The sequence below is a fragment of the Pelobates fuscus genome, chromosome 9 (genome assembly GCF_036172605.1).
Source record: "Pelobates fuscus isolate aPelFus1 chromosome 9, aPelFus1.pri, whole genome shotgun sequence".
In the NCBI taxonomy this organism is placed as follows: domain Eukaryota; kingdom Metazoa; phylum Chordata; class Amphibia; order Anura; family Pelobatidae; genus Pelobates; species Pelobates fuscus.
In genome coordinates, this window is record NC_086325.1 from 121,230,385 (window position 1) to 121,256,013 (window position 25,629).

At 42.8% G+C, this 25,629-nt stretch overlaps 1 protein-coding gene across 1 annotated transcript in view; it reads right to left on the reverse strand.

Annotated features, from left to right (window-relative positions):
* Positions 1 to 25,629, reverse strand: part of DENND1A (DENN domain containing 1A) — a 920,735-nt gene that overhangs the window by 143,467 nt on the left and 751,639 nt on the right. Inside the window, exons 14-16 of the mRNA XM_063432346.1 lie at positions 20,396 to 20,497; positions 20,219 to 20,306; positions 16,742 to 16,782 (exon numbers count right to left, since the gene is read on the reverse strand). Of these exons, the coding sequence (XP_063288416.1) occupies positions 16,742 to 16,782; positions 20,219 to 20,306; positions 20,396 to 20,497 (231 nt within the window). The remainder of the gene's footprint in view (positions 1 to 16,741; positions 16,783 to 20,218; positions 20,307 to 20,395; positions 20,498 to 25,629) is intronic.

The following is a 25,629-nucleotide window of genomic DNA, read 5'->3' on the forward strand; positions in this document are numbered from 1 at the left end:
AAGCCATGAAAGAACTAAGGGAACAAATGAAGCAACTCGAGGATGCCCAAGAAGACCTCAATAACAGGTCACGCCGAAATAATATAAGAATTAGAGGCATACCCGAAACGATCGACATGGAATCCCTCGCATCTACCATCAGGGAGACATTTTGCAGCCTGCTCCCAGAGGCACCTCCGGCTGAGCTCCTTCTGGATCGTGCCCACAGAGCCCTGCGAGCCCCTACACCAGGCATGGCCCGACCGCGGGATGTGATAGTCAGGCTCCACTACTTTCACATAAAAGAGGCCATAATGAGAGCAGCCAGAGACAACCCCCTCCAAATAGAAGGCCACCCGGTGATGTTTTTCCAGGATCTGGCCCCCAGTACTTTGAGGAAACGAAGAGAATTAAAACCACTCACCTTAGAACTAACGCGACGACGAATCCGGTACGCCTGGGGGCACCCCTTTAAACTCACGGTACGCCGGAATAACCACACGTACACCCTGCACGACATCGCAGATGCGGCCAACTTCGCGGAACGACTGGGCCTACCTCACCCTGAGACCAACCATGGAGAGGGATCCGACCCAGCCCAGACACCATCCGCCCGAAGGGAAAGAGATTCTCACCACCAACGCCGGCTACCTCCTGATAACCTGAACCCCAGCGCTCAGAACTGAACACCGCAAACTGACATGAAGACCCCGATCAACGCATCGCCACAGACTGTTTGCTCCCACACCCAGAGACTCCAACGCTCGACATACTGAAGCTCACCCAGAGACGATATACCAACAGCCTCAGACGCCACCGCCACCAGCAAGATAAACGGACGATGATCCCTCATTACGGACACTTAAGTATTCCTTGCTTATGCATGACATGATAATAACCAAATGTATACCCATAGCTGAGACATATCCACGCTTCCACCCACTTGCACACTCATAACACCCCCAACCATATGGGATTATCCCACCCAGCATCCAATCTTAAGGAATAGCCATAACTATAACATACGTGGGTTCAAAGGGGACACGAAACACCTAAGCAATATGGTGCACATACCCTGACCCAGGTATCACCGCACCTGAGAGACCAACATCTCAACATTAACTCAATAAGAACAGATTGTGCTTATACACTCCACTGTATAATCGAATATACCCCCCAGGCTAAATTAGCTGCAGGCGACCCTATGAGGACAGGGTTTAGAATTACTATCCGCCTTATCACTGCTAAAATGTACATACGGTACCAATCTATACGCTTATATGCCAATTCATAAGGTATGTGATAATTGAGGTCGCCACGGGAGGCATATTCTACACAATGCGCCAACCGCTGCCACCTTTTTTGTCTTACTTAGCATGAAAGAGACACGCTGCCTATGGGAGGCTATCCAGAGCGGACAGCATAGATATAGTGATATAACAAACAAAACCTGCAGCATGACTCCCAGCCACTTACTAATAATCCCTGATATGCACATCTTCACACACAAAAAAAAAAAAAAAAAAAAAAAAACAAAAAAAAACAACAAAAACAAAAAAAAAAAAACAAAAAAAAACCAAACAAACAAAAAAAAAAAAAAAAAACCAAAAAAAAAAAAATACATTTTTAATAAAAAAAAAGGGACAAGCAAACACCACAGTCCTTTAATAAAGTGAGTTATCTGGGGGGAAAAATTTAGATCAAATGACCATGATATCAGGCTACACACTACCTCTAGAATGAACAAAGTGCAATGGACGCACCACAACATCCACATAACAACACCTGAGTAAAGCTACCATACATAGACTCCGCTATGGAAAAGACGATACTCAGGGACACCAGAGAACCGAACTACTCACAACAGAAACATAGATACTTAGCCACACCGAAGCAGCCAGGACAGACCAAATGGCCTAATACCACACACGAAAGAGATACCATAGATTGTATAGTATTTGGACAACTAGCAGTCTATAACATAAAGGCAGCTCAGTCCCTGCTCCTCCGCAACATGTAAACCACCAAATCTACTTCACCTAAGGGGAGAGCATGTAGAGGTAACACAACTAAAACAAGATGGGACTGAGGTGAAATTACAATACTGATAGGAATGGGTATGTTATAAGAATGCGAAGAGAATATACTAGCACTTATATAACCATAACTGTATTAATATAAAGCGATGATGTTCAAATGTTTATTACTTTATCTTGCTCAGGAACGCTAATGTATAACCAGTGGCCCCCTCCTATGGCACCCTACACACCAGTGATGACTGCAACAATAGAAGACGACCACACTGAGACGCATCGCCCTATGGGAAAGACCCACATCCCTCAAATGACGACTGACTCTGGGTACAGTACACGAACCTACCACACGCCCCCTGGCGACACACACACGCGGCCTTTCCCCGCCCCCCCCGGCTGCCCCGCCCTATGGGGGGGCGGCTGGGGGGGGGGGGGCGACGCCGCGGACACCGACTTGTGGCACATACAACTACGTGCTAATAAGATAATTGCAATGACTTGACCAAAGGACCAGACCGCGACTCTGGCTACTCGCCACCGTAGACCACTACTCTATCCACTACCACCTTTGACCCTTAAGGAGCCGTCAGGCGACCCACCCCACCACCTATTGGCAACGTATAAGACCAATAGACAGGCCCCCTAGGGCCCTTACAGGGAGAACCCCACCTTTAGTCTACTTTTATCCCCACCCCACCCACCCCTCGCCTCTATTCCTCAACCTCCCTCCTCGCCCTATACCCAAGGCACGGGACCCCGGCCCACCTCTGGGCGCGACCACCGCCCCGGCCACTGACCACTGATACTCTACACGCCCAGGCGCATAGTAGAACCATATTGGACATCTAACCGCCATAATGCCCCTCCTACTGAAATGTGTCTCCATCAATGCCAGGGGTCTTAACGCACCCACCAAAAGACATAGCCTCCTACGATGGGCCCGCAGACAAAACATAGATATACTACTCCTACAGGAAACGCACTTCACAACCAAAAGGTCATTCCCCCTTACCAATCGATACTATAATCGGAGTTACATGGCCCACTCCCCGACCACAAAAACAAAAGGCGTAGCGATACTACTAAAAACCACTTGCCCCCTGACAGACGTCAGGTGCACCGCAGACCCACAAGGCCGATATGTCACGATAGAAGGCAAACTAGGCGCAACCCCATACGTCGTAAGCTCGGTCTATGCCCCTTCTGTGCCAGATAGCACGTTCTGGAACCACTACGCATCCCACATACAAGCCTACACAGGCAAGAGATTGATAATAGGCGGAGACTGCAACGCTACGCATATCCCAGCCATAGATAGGTCGACCCGCGGGGTGCCTACATCTCAACCATCAAGAAATGACGCATACTTCGCACAATTCCTAGCCACACAAACACTAGTAGATATATGGAGAGCACAACATCCATCCGACCGCGACTATACCTTCTACTCGAATCCACACAATACATACTCTCGCATAGATCACTTCCTTATCTCTCCGAACCTGACAACCCAGATAACCCACACATCCATAGGCAATATCTCGTGGTCAGACCACGCAGATATAACTATCACCATACGCATACCAGACCTGAAAAGGCCATGGACTTGGAGGTTAAACCCGATACTCCTCCATGACACCCAAATAAGACTATCACTCGCTCAATCCATAAAAGAATACTTCGACACCAACGCAACCTCGGTAACCTCCCCAATAACATTATGGGCTGCACACAAGCCAGTGATCAGGGGAACCCTAATTAGCATTGCCTCTGCGCATAAAAAGAGAAAAATGCAACAGATAACGGATACGCTAACTGAATTACGAAGATTAGAAATGAACCACAAACACAACCCACACCCACAAACTTTGCGCGATCTAACCGCCACTAGAGACCTCCTTAAACAACTCACCCTTACAGACACAACTAAAGCAATGATGTGGCTTAAACAAAAATACTACGAAAAGGGCAACAAAGCCGACACCATGCTAGCCCGACGACTCAAAAAACGCATAGAAGCCAAGAAAATATCCTCCATACGCACAAAAACGGGTACACTTACCGATCTGCCTGACCAGATAGGCGACACATTCCAACAATACTTCAAATCACTATATAACCACTCCCCACACCTTAACCAAGAGACAGCAACATACCAAGAAACAATAGATAAATACCTACAGCGCTTAAAACTACCCACCCTGCCCCAAAATGCTAAACATGCCATAGGGGCTGAAGCGACGGTGGAAGAGATGGCAGCGGCATTGGGGGCCTGCAAACCTAACAAAAGCCCTGGCCCTGATGGATATACCGCCCTCTACTATAAAGAATTTAGCCCATTGCTCCTCAAACACCTCTGTGCAGTATTTAACGCTACCCTGAAGGGAGACCATCTCCCACCGGACATGACGACAGCGAACATATGCTTGCTCCCCAAACCTAACAAAGACCTCACAGAGCCGGATCACTATAGACCTATCTCTCTACTTAACGTAGATCTCAAAATCATGAGCAAGATGATGGCCACAAGACTTAACCCATACCTAGACAAGCTAATACACCCAGACCAGGTGGGCTTTATACCCAACAGGCAAGCGTTAGATAACACACGAAGAAACATTGATCTCATCTGGCTAGCCAAACACCGCGAAATCCCCACCGCAGTGATCTCCTTGGATGCCGAAAAGGCATTTGACCGCCTACTATGGCCCTTCCTCTATCGCACATTAGAACACATGAATTTCCCAAACCCCTTTCTAGCATTCCTACGGGCAACATACCACTCCCCACAGGGAGCCCTTCTGCTCCCCAACATTTCCCCACCTAGATTCCCGATTCTAAACGGCACGAGACAAGGCTGTCCTCTCTCACCCCTCATGTTCGCAGTGTCACTAGAACCTCTCCTCCACGCTATTCGCACCAATCCTAGCATAGAGGGAATAACCATCAGGGGCGAAACGTACACGGTATCCGCCTACGCAGATGATATACTCCTCACACTCACTAACCCAGATCACTCCATAGACTCCCTATTGGACACCATAAACGAATACGCTGAGGTGGCAGGGTACAAACTGAACATCGCAAAATCGGAAATACTACCAATACAAATCTCGGAAACACAACTAACTGACCTCAAACACAAACACCCATTCCGAATAAGCCCGGCAGCCATAACATACCTAGGAATTCAGCTCCCAGCTGACCTACACACCCTATACGAAAACAACTATACACCACTATTACGCCAAGCACACGCCGATCTCCAAAAATGGGAGACCTTGGGAATATCATGGCTAGGTCGAGTTACTTCCGTAAAAATGAACCTACTTCCCAGGCTACTATATCTTTTCCAAACACTACCCATACCCCTCAACACAACAGACTTCAAAACGCTACAAAAGGCGGTCGACAAATTCATCTGGAACGGCCGCAAACCCCGGGTCCGCAGAACCACCCTCTATATCCCAAAAAAGCAAGGAGGCCTAGGACTACCTAACTTTTCACACTATCATGCAGCTGCTCAACTGGCCCAAATCCAACATTGGCACGCACCCCCGCAAACCAAAAGATGGGTAGATATCGAACATACCATATTCGGAAGAGACCTTCCATCCTTCTACATGTGGGTCCCAAGACCCCACCGACCCCTGCCCCCCCCAACTGCCCCAGCCATTACCCACTCTCTAGACCTATGGGATAAATTACAGAATAAATTCGATCTATCCTCATTCCTTTCTCCAATGACCCCGATATGGAGAAACAAGCTATTCCCACCAGGGCTCACTCCAATTCAATTTGCCAGTTTCGATCAAAGGGACATAGACAGACTCCAACACCTATATCTAAATAACAAGGTGATTCAATTCACGGAAATCAAAGACGCCGACACACTGACGACGTTCGATCACTTTAGGTACATCCAGTTACGAAGCTTCGCCTCAAACCCGACAATCCAGCAAGCAGGCACAGCAACTCTCTCCCGATTCGAAAAGGAGTGCATGAAATGCCCGACCAGACAAGGACAAATATCCGACTTATACACGACTTTAGCAACCCATCCCACCCAGGTCACCCTTCCATACATCGCGGCGTGGGAGAGGGACCTGGGACCCCCAGGAGACAACACAGACTGGGCAGATATCTGGGACGCTACGGCGACCATCTCCATCTGTGTAACACATACAGAACAAGCATATAAGATGCTATTCCGATGGTACCTCACACCCAAACGGCTAGCAATCATACACAAAACACCCGATACATGCTGGAAACAATGCGGCGAACAAGGGACATTCCTCCACTGTTGGTGGACTTGCCCCAAGATCAAACCTCTATGGACAAAGGTCACAAACCTACTGACTAAAATACTGCACAAACCATACCCGCTAGACCCATGGGCGTTACTATTATCAAAACCACTGGAAGAACTCACAAGAGCAGAAAACAAACTTAGCGCCCGCATAGCTCTTGCAGCTAGAAGAGCAATAGCGGAACTGTGGTCGACCCCCCGAATCCCATCCCCGACAACTGTCACAAAAAAAATATTAGATCACATACAAATGGACAAACTCACATCCTTGCTCCACGACACACCTAAACGCTACCACAAAATTTGGGACCCTTGGATCGAGGGAGACACATCCCTACCTTGGTAACTATAATATAGGAAACAAAAGACTCGAAACAATAGGAACCCCCCACTGCGCAAGAACAGGGAGTAACCCTAAAACCAAAAGAACACCCAGAGCATATCTGACCCCTCCGGACCGGGGCCCCGTGCCTTACCGTACCCCATATAACAGCAGACAGAGACCCCCATGAGAATGAACTACCTTGAGACCAACCCTCCACTCATGACCCCATCGACTTACCTTTGTACGATAAACGTATCCCCCGACAAATCCGCATCACATGATACGCAAACTCGGACACACCTTGACATAAGCTTGATCACCGACTCGGCCACAGACAAACATGCCGACCATGAATACACAAGAACACATATCTATAAGGGGAAACAAACTGAACGGTAAAACAGGCCAGATAGGGGACCCGACACCCCCCTTCAACCCTATACAACCCCTCACCTGTTCTACCACCTATACCTATCAAGGTACACAACCCGACACACATATCAAATTGCGAAAAATATTGAACTAGAACGTGAACGAACTAGATAGGGCACCCGTACCCCCTCCCTCTACTACTTTTGTACCCCTCCCCCCTCTTAGATTCAGACCAATCTTGCAGGTTACACACAAAGTATTAGTACCCGGATACACAGCAATTAATGTAACCAAAGACGACTTGTATCTAACATGCTTATACAGTATGACTGTTAATGCCAACAATGTTACGCTTGGCACTGTTTGAACCACCTCCCTGTTACCTCACCCTCCCCTGTACCCTCTACCAACGACAATGAAAATAACCTTTCTTCAAAACAACGATGTTAAAAAAACTAAAAATAAGCAAACAGGGTACCCGTGCCCCCTCCCTCTTCTATTTTTGTACCCCTCCCTAACCCTTAGAATCAGCGCAGCAACAAATGTTGCATGGATAGCACAAAAGTACCAACATACGTGTAATATTGCAACCAAGAAAAGACCTTACCTTGCAAGTATATTATGTATGATTGTCATCACAATGGTAAATAAGCTTTTTGACCTCTGTAATAATAATTTTATTCCCTTATTCTTTTCTGTACCCCCACCCCAATGACACTGAAAATGTTATAAAATATGACAAAAAATAAAGAATTTAAAAAAAAAAAAAAAGTCGACTCTGTACATTGGGAGGCCACGTAGTAAAACACCAATTCCTTTATATGCCTGAATGTCCAGTCCAATTGCTGGGACGTGATATGCTATCCAAATTACAAGCGCAGATTACGTTCCTACCAGATGGAACAACATCTTTAAAGTTTAATGGACCTTCAGGTATTATGACTTTATCCGTACCAAAGGAAGAAGAGTGGCGACTTTATACAGTGTTGACTAGCCAAAACCCTAGGAGTGATGAGACATTGTTTAACATACCAGGAGTTTGGGCAGAGAACAACCCACCAGGACTGGCCCGCAATATTCCACCAATAAAAATTGAACTTAAACATGGGGTTTATCCAGTGAGCCTAAGACAATATCACATTCCGCAGAAGGCTAAGAAGAACATCCAATCCTATCTGGATAAGTTCATACGGTATGGTATCCTAAAATTCTGTACTTCCCCCTGGAACACCCCATTGCTGCCTGTTCAAAAGCCCGGCACAGATGAGTATCGACCTGTGCAGGACTTAAGAGCAGTCAATGATGCGGTTGTTAGTATACATCCAGTTGTACCCAATCCATATAACCTGCTTGCTTTAATTCCGGGCGGGGCTACTTACTTCACAGTTTTAGACCTCAAAGATGCCTTCTTTTGCCTCCGAATTGCCGCAGAAAGTCAATGTATTTTTGCTTTCCAATGGGAGAACGCTGTAACGGGCTCAAAACGCCAAATGACTTGGACAAGACTGCCCCAAGGGTTTAAAAATTCACCTACCCTATTTGGTTCAGCCCTAAGTCAAGATCTATTGGATTTCGAGTCCATCCCAGGAGAGTGTGTATTGTTACAATATGTAGATGACTTGTTGATAGCAGCAGTTACAAAAGAAATCTGTCAGCAAGCAACGCACGATCTACTACACATTCTCTGGAAGGCAGGATACAAGGTGTCTAGAAAGAAGGCTCAGTTGTGTTTGCCAACTGTCAAGTATCTGGGGTTCCATATCTCTGAAGGTCAAAGAATTATGGGGCCAGAGAGAAAAGAGGCTGTCTGCCAAATACCAATACCCAAGAATAGAAGACAAGTGCGAGAATTCTTGGGGGCAGCAGGCTTCTGTAGGATATGGATTCCCAGCTATGCGATACTAGCAAAACCTCTGTACGCAGCTATCAAAGGTACAGAGCACGACCCCTTCTTATGGACCCAAGAACAGCAAACGGCATTTGAAGATGTGAAGAAGGCTTTGATGAGTGCCCCAGCATTAGGTCTACCTGATCACACACGACCATTCTACCTGTATGTACACGAGCAAAGAAGAATGGCTGTGGGAGTATTGACACAGTACTTGGGATCATGGCAAAGACCTGTTGCCTACATGTCTAAGCAACTGGATGCAGTGGCCAGCGGACTTCCACCTTGTCTAAGAGCTGTAGCTGCAGCCGCCCTGCTAGTAGCTGAAGCCGATAAACTCACTCTGGGTCAAGAACTTTATGTACGAGTCCCACATGCAGTACAGACGTTGTTGGATTACAAAGGAAATCATTGGTTTAGTAATAGCCGTATGACCAAGTATCAAGCAATGTTGTGTGAAAACCCAAGAGTGCATTTAGAGACTGTAAACACCTTAAATCCAGCTACCCTTTTGCCACAACCTACTGAAAGTCAACATGATTGTTTGGAAGTAATGGATGAAGTATTCTCAAGTAGACCAGATCTTCGTGATTTTCCCATCCAGAACCCCGATGTTCAATATTACACCGACGGCAGTAGTTATGTGAAAGAAGGGATCCGCTATGCAGGATATGCAGTGACAACAATAGACAAGGTGATAGAAGCTCGGCCACTGGCGAAAGGAACATCAGCACAAAAGGCAGAATTAATAGCACTAACACGAGCGTTACAATTGGCTGAAGGTTTAAGAGTAAATATCTATACGGACTCTAAGTATGCGTTTTTAACCACTCATGCCCACGGAGCTTTGTATAAAGAAAGAGGACTACTGAATTCAGAGGGCAAAGAAATCAAGTACGCAGCTGAAATCCTACAACTATTGGAAGCAGTGTGGGAGCCGAAAGAAGTCGGTATCATACATTGTCGAGCGCATCTGAGAGGAGATGGTGATGTAACCAAAGGAAATCGGATGGCAGATAGTGCAGCTAAGCGTGCTGCTGAATCAGGAAGACAGGAGTATGTAGGGCATATAGCTGCTCTTATACCAACTCCACTGTCCCAATGGACTCCAGTTTATACAGCTCAAGAAGAGGAGTGGTTAAAGACTGAACCGGGAAAGTATCTGGAGAACAAGTGGTATCAGCTAGAAGATGGAAGAATAGTTATACCAGCATCACTAGCAGTAGAAATTGTCCAAAACTATCATAACGGGACACATTCTGGGAGAGACAGTACTGAAGAATCTCTTAGAAAACATTTCTACATACCAAGATTGTCCAACTTGACTCAGGCCATTGTACGCAGATGTGTAACGTGTGCTAAGAATAATGCAAGACAAGGACCAGTAAAGCCACCAGGAGTTCAGTTTATGGGGGGACTCCCCATGTCCGATCTACAAATAGACTTTACAGTGATGCCTAAATCGGGTGGACATCGTTACCTGCTGGTAATTGTGTGCACCTATTCAGGCTGGGTAGAAGCATGTCCTACTCGTACAGAGAAAGCAGGAGAAGTTGTGAGATTCCTGCTACGAGAAATAATACCCCGATATGGACTACCCTGTTCTATAGGATCGGACAATGGTCCAGCTTTTGTTCACCAGTGCCTACAACAACTGACTCATATGCTTGGTATAAAGTGGAGGCTTCATACTGCATATAGACCCCAGAGTTCTGGTAAGGTAGAGAGAACGAATAGAACTATAAAGAACCAGTTGGCTAAAATGTGTCAGGAAACCCAACTTAAGTGGAACGTTCTCTTACCTATAGCCTTATTGCGAATCCGCAGTACCCCTACCAGAAGGATGGGCCTCTCTCCTTTTGAAATCATGTATGGGCGACCACCTCCCGTACTTGGTAACTTAAGGGGGGACTTGAGTCAGTTGGGAGAAGGAATTACCCGGCAGCAGGTTGTAGAGTTGGGTAAGACTATGGAGGAGGTACAGAAATGGGTACAAGATAGATTACCTGTGAATATTTATCCCCCTGTTCATAGTTATCATCCAGGAGATCAAGTGTGGATTAAAGAGTGGAATAATGTACCGTTAGGGCCCAAGTGGAGAGGTCCTTATGTTGTTCTTTTGTCTACCCCTACAGCAATAAAAGTAGCAGAAGTGACTCCGTGGATACATCACTCCAGGGTTAAACCAGCAGCAGTCGATTCTTGGCAAGTTACAGCAGATCCAGAGAATCCCTGCAAGATCCGGTTAAAACGCACTACTCAGTCGGAGTAACGAGGAATTATTGTGGATTACAAATTTTATTGTTACAGGTGTGAGTGAGAAGGCCATAATAAAGCCTGTCCGCTTACCATCACATAGTGTATAAGCCAGGAAAGTCTCGAAGGGACACCTGTGAAGATGAGCAGAACTCCATTCCCTGCAGCCCTCACATCCTGGAAGCTGAGGTTCCATCGCACGGACGAAGACTGAGGATGACGGCGAAAGATGTGCTTTTGATAGTGTTTATTTATATGTGTTTTTATATTCAGGAAGGTAGAGGTACCGACACTCCTAGCTGTGAGGTATGCATTAAGACTACGAGAACAGGTAACCATATTTCCCAAACCCTAATTTGGCATTCACAATACGAATGTAAAGGAGATGTATCGAGATGTAGATACTTAAATATAGATTATAGTGTGTGCCATTTAAGAGTAGGAGAACCTAAGTGCTTCAGTCCGGAGTATCAGCCTCGTACAATTTGGTTGACTCTCAGGAATGGAGATCCTCAGGGGACCCTAATTAATAAAACGGTGTTAGAATCCGTACATTCTTCGGGTGTTCTGCTATTTGATGCGTGTAAAGCGATATCGAGTGGTAGAAAGCCGTGGAATGTATGTGGGGATCTTAGATGGGAGAGGACGTATGGGTCTAACGATAAATATATTTGTCCCAGTAGCAAAAATAAATATGTGAGTCCTAGATGCCCAAATAAAGACTATAACTTTTGTCCATATTGGTCTTGTGTGGGGTGGGCAACTTGGGGACAGACAGTAGACAAAGACATGATAGTGACTAAGTTGCCGACTAGCCCTTATTGTAAGTCTATGGAATGCAACCCAGTCCATATACTCATTAATAACCCCGACAAGTTCTTAGATAAGTATGGAAATGTATTTGGGTTTCAAATATACGGGACGGGTTTAGATCCTGGGACATTATTGTTTATAGGAATAGAGACTGATACGGTATCCTCCCAGACTCATCAAGTATACCATTCCTTTTACGAAGAGATGAGTATAGATAATAAGATCCCCCATAATGCTAAAAACCTGTTCATCGATTTAGCTGAAAGTATTGCCGGTAGTCTTAATGTTACCAACTGCTATGTGTGTGGAGGTACTAACATGGGAGACCAATGGCCTTGGGAAGCAAAGGAGGTAATGTCCGGTTCTGAGGCAGTTGACCAATTAATATCTACACAAGCCGATTATCATATGAGTGTTAGAGGTAAATCTGAGTGGAGATTAAAGACCTCCATCATAGGTTATGTTTGCATAGCAAGGAAAGGAATAATGTATAATACTTCTGTAGGAGAATTAACTTGTCTAGGGCAAAAAGCTTATGATGATGATACAAAGAATACAACTTGGTGGTCGGCTTCAAATGTCTCAGAACCATCTAACCCGTTTGCTAGATATGCCAATTTAAAGGATGTGTGGTTTGATCTATCCATCACATCTACTTGGAGAGCCCCAGCAAATTTGTACTGGATCTGTGGTAAGAAAGCCTATTCGGAGCTGCCACAGGACTGGGAAGGGGCATGTGTGTTAGGTATGCTCAAACCATCCTTCTTCTTGTTACCGATTGAAACAGGTGAGACTTTAGGTGTTAAAGTGTATGATGTGAATCATAGGAAGAAAAGGGGACCCATAGAGATAGGCGCCTGGGAAGATGATGAATGGCCTCCCCAGCGTATTATAGATTACTATGGGCCAGCCACGTGGGCTGAGGATGGTACCTTTGGTTATAGAACCCCTATTTATATGCTCAACCGTATTATAAGGTTACAGGCGGTGGTTGAGATTATCACTAATGAAACATCACAAGCGCTCAATCTTCTAGCGAAGCATAACACCAGGATGAGGACAGCAGTCTACCAAAATAGATTAGCCTTGGATTACCTTTTGGCAGTAGAGGGAGGTGTATGTGGGAAGTTTAACCTAAGTAATTGCTGTCTTCAAATAGATGACGAAGGGCAAGCAATAGCTGAGCTTACTAGCCATATGGTTAAACTAGCGCATGTGCCTACTCAGGTATGGAAAGGGTACAATCCAAGTAGTTGGTTTGGTAGCTGGTATGAGTGGTTTGGAGGGCTTAAGGCAGTGGTAGGTGGAGTCCTACTGATTTTACTGTTGTGTCTACTCCTACCGTGTCTTATACCCTTAGTAGTTAGGTCTGTGCAAAGCCTAATAGGAAGTATAGCAGAGAGGAAGGCTGCTGCACAGATAATGGCGATATATAAGTATAAGGCTCTAGATCAGGGAGAACCAATGCAAGAAGATGAATGTTGAAGATTCACATCATAAGATAAGTCTGGTCTGGTTCATGGTAACCTGAGGTATATGCAAACCAAGGTTAAGTGATGCCTCAAGTAATTGTGAAATATCAGAGGCATCAAAGGGGGGAATGTGATGTAATTCCAGTAAAATACAAGTTTAGCAGGCTAAGATTGCCACAAGGCATATGTATGTATATGTGTTTGTAGTATCAGTTAGTTAATAACACGTAGCTAAGATACTGTCATCACTGTACTGACCAGGTGCAGGAATGTAAGAACTGGAATTACGCGTCCCTCTCCTTTGTATCAGATGAGCCACGTGGTTAGACCGGATGGATGAGTTTAGACTCTATTCATTAAATAGGTTAAGGGTATGTGTGGGTGTAGTTAATTGTGGGAGGAGCTACAGTGCTATATAAGGAATGTACTCTATGTATTCAGTACTCAGACTTTGCTGTATTTTGGTGACGCTAGTCCCGATCGGTGATCCAATAAAGAATCTCTTCCTTCCTGAAGAAACCTGTGTCCATCTCTCTGTGCTTGGCTTCCGTCAGTTTCTCCGGTATCAGGCTGTAGTAGATTGATCCAGCTGAGGGGTATATTACTTAGAATTAAGCTCAAAATGTATGTTAATTTGGGTAAGACATATGATTTTATGGTGCTAATCTTGACCCACCATGATATTTCTTTTTTTGTCCACATATGTAGCTTAATATCAGGGGAAAGCAAGTTGATCTCCATCCATTTGTGGGTTTGCTGAAATTTTTAATCCTAAATATAAAAAGTGCTCTTTTGCCCAAAGAAAATCAATCTTTTCCGTAATCTCAGTTTTCATCTGAGATGTTAAAAAGAAAGGAAGCACCATTGTTTTGGAGGTATTTAACTTGTAATTCGAGAATCGACTATATCTTTCTATCACCTCCATTAGTTAATTAATTGAGTTTACTGGATCTTCCAGCACAATAAGTACATCGTCAGCATACAACTTTATTTTAATTTCCACTTGGTCCTTAAAATTTTTTATTTTGTTATTATTGCTTATCTTAAGTGTCAGTATCTCAATAGTCAGGACATAAAGAAGAGGAGAGAGCAGACAGCCTTGTCTAGTGCCATTATTCAATTTGAATGGGTTGGAGGAAATACCCATGCCTATTACTTTCCCTGTAGGGTTTGAATACAGAGCCATGATTGCTTGATGGAACCTAACCATAAAACCAAAAGCTTTTAGGGTATTTGAAAGGAAATCCCAGCTGACCCTGTCAAATGCTTTCTCCGCATCCAGTGACAGGGCCAGCATCGAGACCCTTCTGCACCTAGCAATCTCGAAAATATTAGACAATTTGTGTATGTGGCTAGTTGATGATCCCCCTGGAATGAATCCCACCTGATCTATATGGTTCTCACTCGCCACGGTCACATGATGTTTTGTAATATTCATCCCAACTCACGCAAACCATAGTGAATTTTGGTAGTATGTCTAAATTTTTATGGGCCATTTCTTTGCGCAGTCTCATGTTTTAACCCCTTAACCCCCTTAAGGACACATGACATGTCTGACATGTCATGATTCCCTTTTATTCCAGAAGTTTGGTCCTTAAGGGGTTAAGGACACATGACATGTGTGACATGTCATGATTCCCTTTTATTCCAGAAGTTTGGTCCTTAAGGGGTTAAACTGCTTGCGTCAGGAGGGGGATAGTAGGCACCTCTCTGAATGTCCAATTTTTTGCAATTACATTTTTAGCTGCAATTAGGAAGTGCTAGTTATGTGGCACATAGACTGTCTCAGGGAGCATGTCTAGAAGATAGAGATGTGGCTTGAAAGGCAGGAGAATCTTTGTGGATAGGAGACTGGATCCCTGATCAGAATTTGTGAAGCTTTTGACAGTTTCAAGATATGGGAATCATAGAACCTTTTCCTAAATTGTAATGCAAGCAGATTCTGTGAAAATGTCTGTATTGGGCAGCGGAGAGTGGGAGCTTAGGTCCATGCTTTCAAGTCTAAATTCAGTGTGAAAAGTTGCAGGGTTGTGAGTGGGGCAAAGTATTGTGGGGTATAAAGTAGTATTAATTTAAACATCCAAGACCTCTATGAGAGAAATGCTAAATGTGTATTGGGGGGGGGGGGGGGGGGGCTTTGGCAATGGTCAGCTAAGGTGCTGAGGCATCTGCAGTACTTTATTTATTGTGTGGGGTATTACGGATGCTTGTTCAAACTTGCACCATAATGGTAGTTCATTGGAATATAACAGAACTGATGATTGAGCAAGGGGTTTTGCCAAGTAGTAGCAATAATATCTGGTACAACTAATCTGCTAATTCCGTTAATGGAATATATTGTAAAGGATGCAGCCATCGTGTGAGGATATGTAGAGCTATGTTAAACTGGCTAGAGGCGTGCTACTGCTGGCTTGAGGAACATAGCATGAGCATGAAGTCTAGTGATAAGGCTGTGAGACCTGGGGAGTCCGCAAGAGAGTGGGAAAGAGAGGGAGCGCGAAGATGTAGAAGACACAGAACACATGAACATAACAGAAAACCAAGCAAATTATATACAATGCTGAGGAATGCAACTACACATAACTTGTGAATGCTGAATTAAATGAGAGAATTTAAGAATATTGGGATTGAGTTGTATTCACAGATGTGGATAAGTCAAATAAGACATAAACGTCTATAAATCATGCAGAACTCTATTGACTATGGTCATATGATAGCATATGAACATTGGACATTTGTAACAGTAAAGATGATAGCATCACAATTGAACAATAGCATTTGTTACAACATGTACAGATATAGAGTAATATATAGTTTTTTTTATTTTCTTTGACATGATATATAAAACAAACAAAATGTGGAGTTTACTCTAAATAGCAGAGATACCAATATTTGGGAGCTTGAGTCCTACCAGTGGCAGAACTATTTGCATAACAGATTGGCTGTGTCTAGGGGACACACAGTGTTCTAGCGGGAAATTATACTCATGGGGCGGAAGCTAGCTGGAGCAATGCAGACAACCCCACCGTGACCCCTTCCCCCCCCCCCCCCCCCCATTTAGCATTTTACTTTATTTTCCATAATTGTTTTAATCTTGCTTGGTTTCTTCATAACAGTTTATATATAATATTAAATACACAGGCAGAATACAAAACACTCTAAGTTAACGTATATTATGCAGCTGCTGAATCCGGCTTTTTTTTTTTTTTTTAATAATAATTACACGAAAGTAACCATACTGTCGCAAAACAACAATCCAACTTTAAATATAATTTAAAAAATGCATCTTACCTTTACTGTTGAGAGCCACTGATGATACAATTTATCGCTGCCTGTGTGGCAAAATATTACAATGCCAATCATTGTAAAGTACAACATGATACAGGAAATTAGAAAAAAACAAACACATTTTATAGAAGAGCAGTAATAAAATTTATTCAGTAACATTTGTGGCAAATCTAATTGTAACATAAATATATCATAAAGCATTTTCAAAAGAGTTTAAAAAAAAAATATCAAATTACATTTTGGGAAACAATGGACATCTTTCCAGGTGTTGTGACAATTTGCAGCTATCTATTTTATTAGCACTCTGTTACATGGGTATTACACATATAGAATCAAAGTTGCTCTCATTCAATTTAATTCAATCTAACGTGCCTCATAGGATAATTGCAACATGCAATCCCTTCCATAGTATCTCATAGAAGTTTTGTTTCTGTGTCCTGGACATCATTATAGTGTTCACTGTCAAACTGTCTTGTCTTTTGTAAAAAAAAAAAATCTATAATACCTGTACGAACACAGATCCTGGCAATTCATGCCATGCTTGTCTTACTCAATAATTCTATCTCCAGACACCCTTTATTGTGAAACGGATTAGCTAAAATGATAATATCTAGCACTACAAAGAATCGCAAAATTGTGCAAATTAGAGGTATAATCTTACAATGCTTGCATTTATATCTTCTAGAAGGGTGCTAATTTAAACAGAACAATAAATAAAAGGAGATAGCACATATTCATAACTCACCCCACACGTCAAACATACACGTTTTTAAAATCAGCACAAGCTGGATATCAAAACTTGATGTATATTACCACAATTAAACACCACTTTGAGACGAAGGCACTGGGTGCCTATAGTGTTTTTAAGCTTAGAGATACATTCAAAGATGAGATCTGGGTGTTGAAAACATTGCATTCTGCAAGACAGCCATTAAAGGTGCTTCCGTAAAGCAACAGAGTAAAACTCTGCTATTTTTATCAGAGAGTTTTAGGAGACTAATTGGTGTAGTGCGGCATTATGCCATGCATAGGCACTGGAGTCCCAGTGCTTTCCTAAGGACAACATTGATGATCTTAGCCAACGAGGCAGATCTTGAGTGGGGAGACTGGCACTGCAAGGGAGAAAAGGTGAAAAAAGCTAATTATTTAACTCTGGCAGGGCTGGCCCTGTCACTTAAACTGTGACTAGGCCACTATATTCTTAGGAATACATATTTGCATTCCTAACGCTATAGTGTTACTTTAAAGAGCAGTCAACAAATGTCCACTTCTAGTCATTGAAAGTTTATTACATTTAATTAAATTTAAAGGTCAACTGACACCCAAAACTTACTTTTGCCCAAAAAGTGTATTGAAAGGAACTATTTTTTATTTTTTTGGGGGTGAATTTCCCTACTTGTGGGATTCCTATTTGTTCACAGCAATGTTTAGCCACCTTTGGTTGGATGGTCACCTTCCATCAATTGTATATTCTCTAAGGTTTTTCCTGCCTTACGGACAACAAAAGGCAGTGACATCACGACTTAAGGCAGTTAACTAATGTTTTGCACACACCTGCCTCACTGTCCTCCCAGTTAGACCACCCTGCCCCTAAGAGAGCAGAAGGCATCTCCTTCACTGTCCCCCAGTTAGATCACACACACACACACACACACACGCAGAGAGTATTTTCCACACATCTCCCTCACTGTCTCCCCCCAGGTTAAGACTGTACTCATGGAGAGCACAGAGCAATCACAGCAGCAGTAAGGTTGAGCAGCAGTTGATTTGTTAACAGTAAACTCTTACCCAATATCACTGCTCACGGAGGTAAAAAAAAAAAAAAAAAAGTGAAAAAAAAAAAGTATACATACATTTAAAACAAAACAAAACAGTGTTTCAATAAATGTAATAAACTTTCAAAAAATGAGAACTGAAAACCTGATAACAGCTGTCCTTTAAATGTTTCCTCCTTGCTTGTACACAAAGTGTCAAAGTACCTGCTCCAATTAACCATTCATGACCTGCACATTGTCTGACTGGGCATCAATTGTGACACAGAACGCTGCCATCCTATTGCCTCTTATAGTTCTGATGTCAATTCAAGAGACTGACTTATAGAGTCATTTGTGTGTCATGCTACTCAGAAATTCTGAAGACACAATCATGAAGTTGGCTCTTGCTATTTAAGTGCCTTCCCTGATGTCAACTGTGCCTAGTCATAGTTTCTGTTGCCCAAGAATGGTATTTGACCATAAGGTTGTTTCTGACTGCCCTATCTACACTATCTGTATTCCTGACTTCGACACTCTTATTCAGATTTTTTGCTTCTCTGGAAACCTAAACTTGGCCTGTCCTGACTTTGATCCACCTGCACCTGCATTAAAGGGATACACCAGAACAAATTTAGCTTATGGGAACACTATAGTGTTAGGAATATAAAATTGTAATTGTGCCTATGCCTTTGTGGTACCTCTCCCTCCCCCCACCCATAATCTAGAAATGGTAAAAAACAAAAAACAAAAAAAAAACATTTTTTTCCCACTTACCTGATTTGAGCTCTGAAATCCAACGGCACTGGTTTGGGTTAGCATTGGGAATCTAATGCACATGCGCGATGAGGCCTTTATTAAATCAATCCTTTCTTAGGGAGTGTTTCAAGACACTGGATGTCCTCATGTGAAGCTTGAGGACATCCAACATTAGTTCATGGAGTTCAACTCTGTGTAAATGCAGGAGCCACCTTTAGTGTTTCTTTTTATGCAACCTTAGCCACACCTCCCCTGGCTGTGTCTCACACAGCCTCCAGGAGAGAAAAAAATGGTTTCATTTTCAATAAGATGTTAGCTTCCTTTAGATGGTTTTATCGCCTGCTCTGTAAATTGAACTTAAATCACACACAGGAGGCTCATGCAGGCTTTACCAAAGCAGGAGGTAAGACATTCTAAATTAAACAGAATGTGCAATATAGGAACCTAGAATTCCTAGGTTTCTTTACAGGAAGTGTTTAGGAAGGCTGTGCAAGTAACCATGCATGTAGGTGTGACTAGGGCTATATATAAAAACGTGTTTTAACTACTAAACTGTAGAGAATCAAGCAGTGAGACTGCACGGGGCATGATCAATACACTAAAACAACTTTATGAGGCTAAAGTTGTTATGGTGCTTATAGTATCCCTTTAAGCTCAGCCATCTCTAAAGACCGGTAATACGCTTTGTCCTTTCTTCCTCTTATAATCTCATGTTTGAAGTGCTAGGTATGCGTTATTCTGACACATAGGAATGCTAAATTATCTCAATGTTTCAATTTTTACTTCTATTACTGACTTGACTAAGATACTGAATGAAAAATGTTGTAATTTTGCAGGTCGAGGAAACCAAATAAACAATTATTATACAACACCCCCTTATCACTGTGTGGACATCACAGTAAACAAACAGAAAAATAGGAGGGCACTTTTACTATTAGTAAATTTGAAGAACATTACATGGAATCCTTACCTGCATATTCACCCATGTTGATCTCCTCCTCAAACACATCACTGAAACCATTCCCTGTGTTTAATAAGTCAAGTCGTCCATCTATGAACTAACAGAAAGACAAATGTTGTCTCTTAACGTGCCAAATTTAACATCAACCTGCACCACTTTTTAAAAGATGACTTTAAAAGATATTACCTGTTTAAAAAGTTGTAGTTGGATTGCATTCTGTAAGAATGGCCTCATGCTACTAGAACGATGGGACACGAAGGTTTCCTCACAAAATGTGATGGGTTCTTCCTGTTAAAAAAAAGACAGACATAATGAAGATTACAAAAGTAATACTTTCCATTACAAATTTCTCAACAACTCACACAGTGAATTTCACACCCCTCCTTCCCTTCCATATAGCTATGACAGATAATGGATAACACCTTGTTCTTTGTCAACAGGTCACCCGGAAGCCGTTTGTATTGTCTCCATATAGTTATGAGGTATGTGGCCATTGGATACACATTTGGAACGCAAAAATTAAGTGATTGTAATCCTATTGCTATTTCCGTGATTAAAAATGGACTAACCCAATATCTCCAAAGCATGTATTCTGCAAAGATGCACACATCTGAGTTTTATCCATGAACTCCCCATAATTATTTCACAAGGATTCTCACACAAAGGATAAATGTCCGACTGCAATGGAAAAGTAACATCAGTGATATTACTTCATGGTCTTTCATGGTGGTTTTTTTTTTTATGCTAATTTACTTTCTGGATAACAAACTGCCAACATTCAGTTTGTGCTGCACATATAAATGTTTTATGAATGCCATTTCGTCTTATTCTGTGATATAGTTTGTGCTTGGGGAGTCATTGGTATTGACAAAACTGAAATGAAAATGTCTGCATATATTGTAATAATTTATAACCAGAGTTGCTTTTCCTGTGAAGGTACAGAAAAAGGCCAAATATATTTCAAACGATCGCAAGAAGTCGTGGAAACGTCATTTTCAAACTACATCTCATGCTCAAATGAATAGTTTGGTAGATTTTAAAATCGACATTTTTTTATTTTTTTATTATTATTATTATTTTTTTTTTTTTATTTCACTCAGACATCAGCAGCTTCAAGGATGAGCCACTGCATAATGATACAGGTAATTTAGAATATTTCACTTTAAAGGAATACTATAGTGTTAGGAATACAAAAGTGTATTCCAAACACTACAGTGTCCATCTGCCAAATAAAGGGTTAACAAACATTTTTCTGATGTCAGTCCAAAGGACATCCTCCATTCACATAACACTTAATGCCCACTACTACTGATAGTCACCTATCAAGACATGTTCTTAAAAAAATAAAATAATCATTATACCTACAATTCTCCACTTCACCTTTACATCATAGCTAGAAGTGACTCAGCAACACAATTCAAATGCACACACACGGATGCAGACTTACATAGTTACATATGAAAAAAACTAAGAATTCCCCCTTTACACACACTTATATACAAGGATACTTATCAGTGGTAGGTAAATACAGCCTCCCTCAGATCGCTCCCAGCTAGCAATCAACTTGAACACAAGAATATACAAAACACAACAAGGGAACCGGCTGGTTGTCTAAATAAAGATATATAAAAAGAAATATAGTGTAATACAGTTTTACAATATTAACACTGCGCAATATGAAATGCACTCACCGAATCTTGGACAGTTCAGGCATATATGGTGCCACCCCTGATGATATCGGGGTCTGGGGGAATCCCCTGGACACTTCCACTCAAAATGCAGGACTCCGGGTGAAGGTATGAAAAAAGCGGCATTTTGAGTGGAAGTGTCCAGGGGGATTCCCCCAGCCCCCCATATCATCAGGGGTGGCACCATATATGCCTGAACTGTCCAAGATTCGGTGAGTGCATTTCATATTGCGCAGTGTTAATATTGTAAAACTGTATTACACTATATTTCTTTTTATATATGTTTATTTAGACAACCAGCCGGTTCCCTCGTTGTGTTTTGCCGTTGAATTGAATTAATAATTCAATGGCCTGGAGTCAATTATTCCGCTTATACTACAGTTACCATACCTCAAAACATTGTTCAGATGATGTATTTCAAGACGTTTGTCAAGTTTTTGTCATTAAAACGCTCTTGTGTGTAGGACTAATTTCTTATGCAACTGTAATGCAGTAAAGACCTGTCTGGAGCTACATTAGCCGCACATCTCCCTGAAAATAATGCACACCTTATCTAAAGAAAGTAAAATAATTATTTTCATGTCAGTCACAGCCAGGGGTGGTGTGGCAGGGGTTGAATAAAAAAAATAAAAATAAAATAATAATAATAATAATAGTAATAATAATAAAAAAAAAAGTGAATTAACTCCTAAACAGCAGTGAGCATTAGCGTGATCTATGCACCCAAACTGCTTCATTAAGCTAAAGTTGTTTTGGTGATTATAGTATATAATCTTTTGACTCAAGAGATATATACTTTGATATATACTTTGTAATTTGGATAGAGAAAAAGATGGGTTATTAAAGGAGCACTATAGGGTCAGGAACACAAACATGTATTCCTGACCCCATAGGGTTAAAACCCACCATCTAGCCACCCTGGTCCCCTCATGCCTCCCTAAATATAGTAAATCTTACTTGTATTCAAGTCTGAGGCTGCAGGCTTTGTGCCTGTTTCCTTTAGACCTGCCCACTGCCTGCTGACATCAGCTGAAGTGGTAGTCTGATTCAATCACAATGCTTCCCCATAGGATTGTCTGAGACTGACAAAGACGCAGATCAGGGGCAGAGCCAGCACAATTCAAACACAGCCCTGGCCAATCAGCATCTCCTCATAGAGATGAATTGAATCAATGAATCACTGTGAGGAAAATTCAGTGTCTGCATGCAGAGGAGACACTGAATGTTTGGATGCATTTTAGGCAGCCATGACCCAGGAAGGATCTCTAACAGCCATCTGAGGAGTGGCCAGTGAAGTTATCACTAGGCTGTAATGTAAACACTGCATTTTCTCTGAAAAGACAGTGTTTACAGCAAAAAGCCTGAAGGTAATGATTCTACTCACCAGAACAAATTCAATAAGCTGTAGTTGCTCTGGTGACTATAGTGTCCCTTTAACTAATGATAAAAATGTGACACAATCACTAGCATATGTCAACAATATTCACAACCCTCTGGTGATGCCATTTTTCCAACACACACAAGTTTAGCTAGAAATTATTTATTTACTTTACATGTGTATGTATATGTATGATATATTGTATCTAATGTATGCATTATCAAGCTGTTTGTAACCTTGCACAATTATATGGAAATGCAAAAAATAGTTTATATCCTTTGATATCACAATGAATTTGATGTAAGGCATCGAGAAATCCTGGCACATACAGAAATACATGTTCATGTAAAAAGACCTCTAATGTAGATGGTCTGGGAAACAGAGGAGAGGTTTACGTGTTAGAGTGAAGAGACAGATAAAGTCCAAGGTTGCTGAATATATTTTTAGGTCCACATGTAATGGTAAATATGTCTTAGGTAGCATTGCTTGCATTATGGCTTGCTAGGTTTTTATGCAGCTATTAAGAGCTTCTATGTTCATGTAATATTTGGGAGACAGAAAACTACAGGTGTGACTACCAAATACAGTTAATTGGCATATTCAGGGCCGGATTAACACAGGGGCTGATGGAGCTGCAGCTCCAGGCCCAGGCCCATGGAATAGGCCCATTTAAAAATTTTTTTTTTTTTTTTTTTTTTTTTTTTTAACACACTACTCTTAGGTTTGCCACCTGACTGGTATTTTACTGGCACAGCTGGTATTTGAGTGTGCCTGTCCGTGCCGGTATTGCAGTAATACCGGCAATACAAATACAGGTATTTTTCTCAGAATAAATGGAGATTACTCTGCAATACCAGCACTGGCCAGTAGGGGTCACTGTGTGTGGAGAGAGGCAGGGATAGGAAGTTACAGCATATCCCTGCCTCTCTCTACTACTCACTGATCCATGGGGGAGCAGCAACACGGCACAGATTCCAGACAGCAGCTCTACAGTAAGTGAGGGATGGGGGGAAAGGCAGCAGGGACACATGGGGACACTGAGACACTAGGGGACACAGACACTAGGACACATTGGGACACAGACACTGGGAGACCTGGGAACACTGACACTTGGGGACACTGGAAAACATGGGGACGCCGAGACACATGGGGACACTGTGAGACATAGGAACATTGGGAGACACTGAGACATTGGGACACAGAGACACTATGTCCCCATTTCTCCCAGTGTTCCCATGTCCCCCAGCCAGTGTCCCTAGTGTCTCAGTGTCCCCAAGTCTCCCAGTGTCTGTGTCCCCATGTCTCCCAGTGTCCCTATATGTCCCAGTGTCCCCATGTCTATGTCCACAACTGTCCCCATGTCTTCCAGTGTCCCCAAGTGTCTGTCTCCCAGCCAGTGTCCCCTAGTCTCCCAGTGTCCCCTAGTCTCCCAGTGTATGTGCTCCCATGTCTCTGTGTCCCTAGTGTCTTAGTGTCCCCAAATGTTTCAGTGTCCCCATGTATCTCAGTGTCTGTGTCCCTAGTGTCTCAGTGTCCCCATGTCTGTGTGTTCCCGGGTCTCTCAGTGTCCCCATGTCTCTCAGTGTCCCCAGTATCCTAGTGACATGGGGACACACTGAGACATTGGGACACTGGGCAACATGGGGACACTGAGACACTGGGAGACTAGGGGACTGGGCGACATGGGGACACTGACACTGTGATACATAGGGACACTGAGACACTGGGTGACTTGCGAGACTGAGACACTTGGAGACATTGGGAGCAATCCATCTATACAGCAGAACCAAACTGTGAGTAGTTTGTTGGTGATTTTACAGAATTTTCTCTGATGTCACTCCTTGTGATTATACAAATGATTAAGGCTGGTATTTTTTCCCAAGAAAGGTGGGAACCCTAACTACTCTTCACATACTCTTGCTTAAAGGAGCACTATAGGGTCAGGAACACAATCATGTATTTCTGACCCTATTATGTTAAAACCACCATCCTGGCCCCTTCTTGCCTCCCTATAGTATAGTAAAATATAACTTGTATTCAAGTCTGCAGCTGCTGGCTCTGCCTCTGAACTGACTGTCTGCTAACATCATCAGAAGTGGTGGTCTGAGCAAATTACAATACTTGCCCATAGGATTGGCTGAGACTGTCAACTAGGCAGATCAGGGGCAGAGCCATCACAAGTCCAACATAGCCCTGGCCAATCAGCATCTCCTCATAAAGATAAATTTAATCAATGCATCTCTATGAGGAAAGTTCAGTGTCTGCATGCAGAGGGTGGAGACACTGAATAGCAGTGGTGCACAATGGGCAGTACTGCCCCAGGAAGCACCTCTAGCAGCCATCTAAGGAGCGGC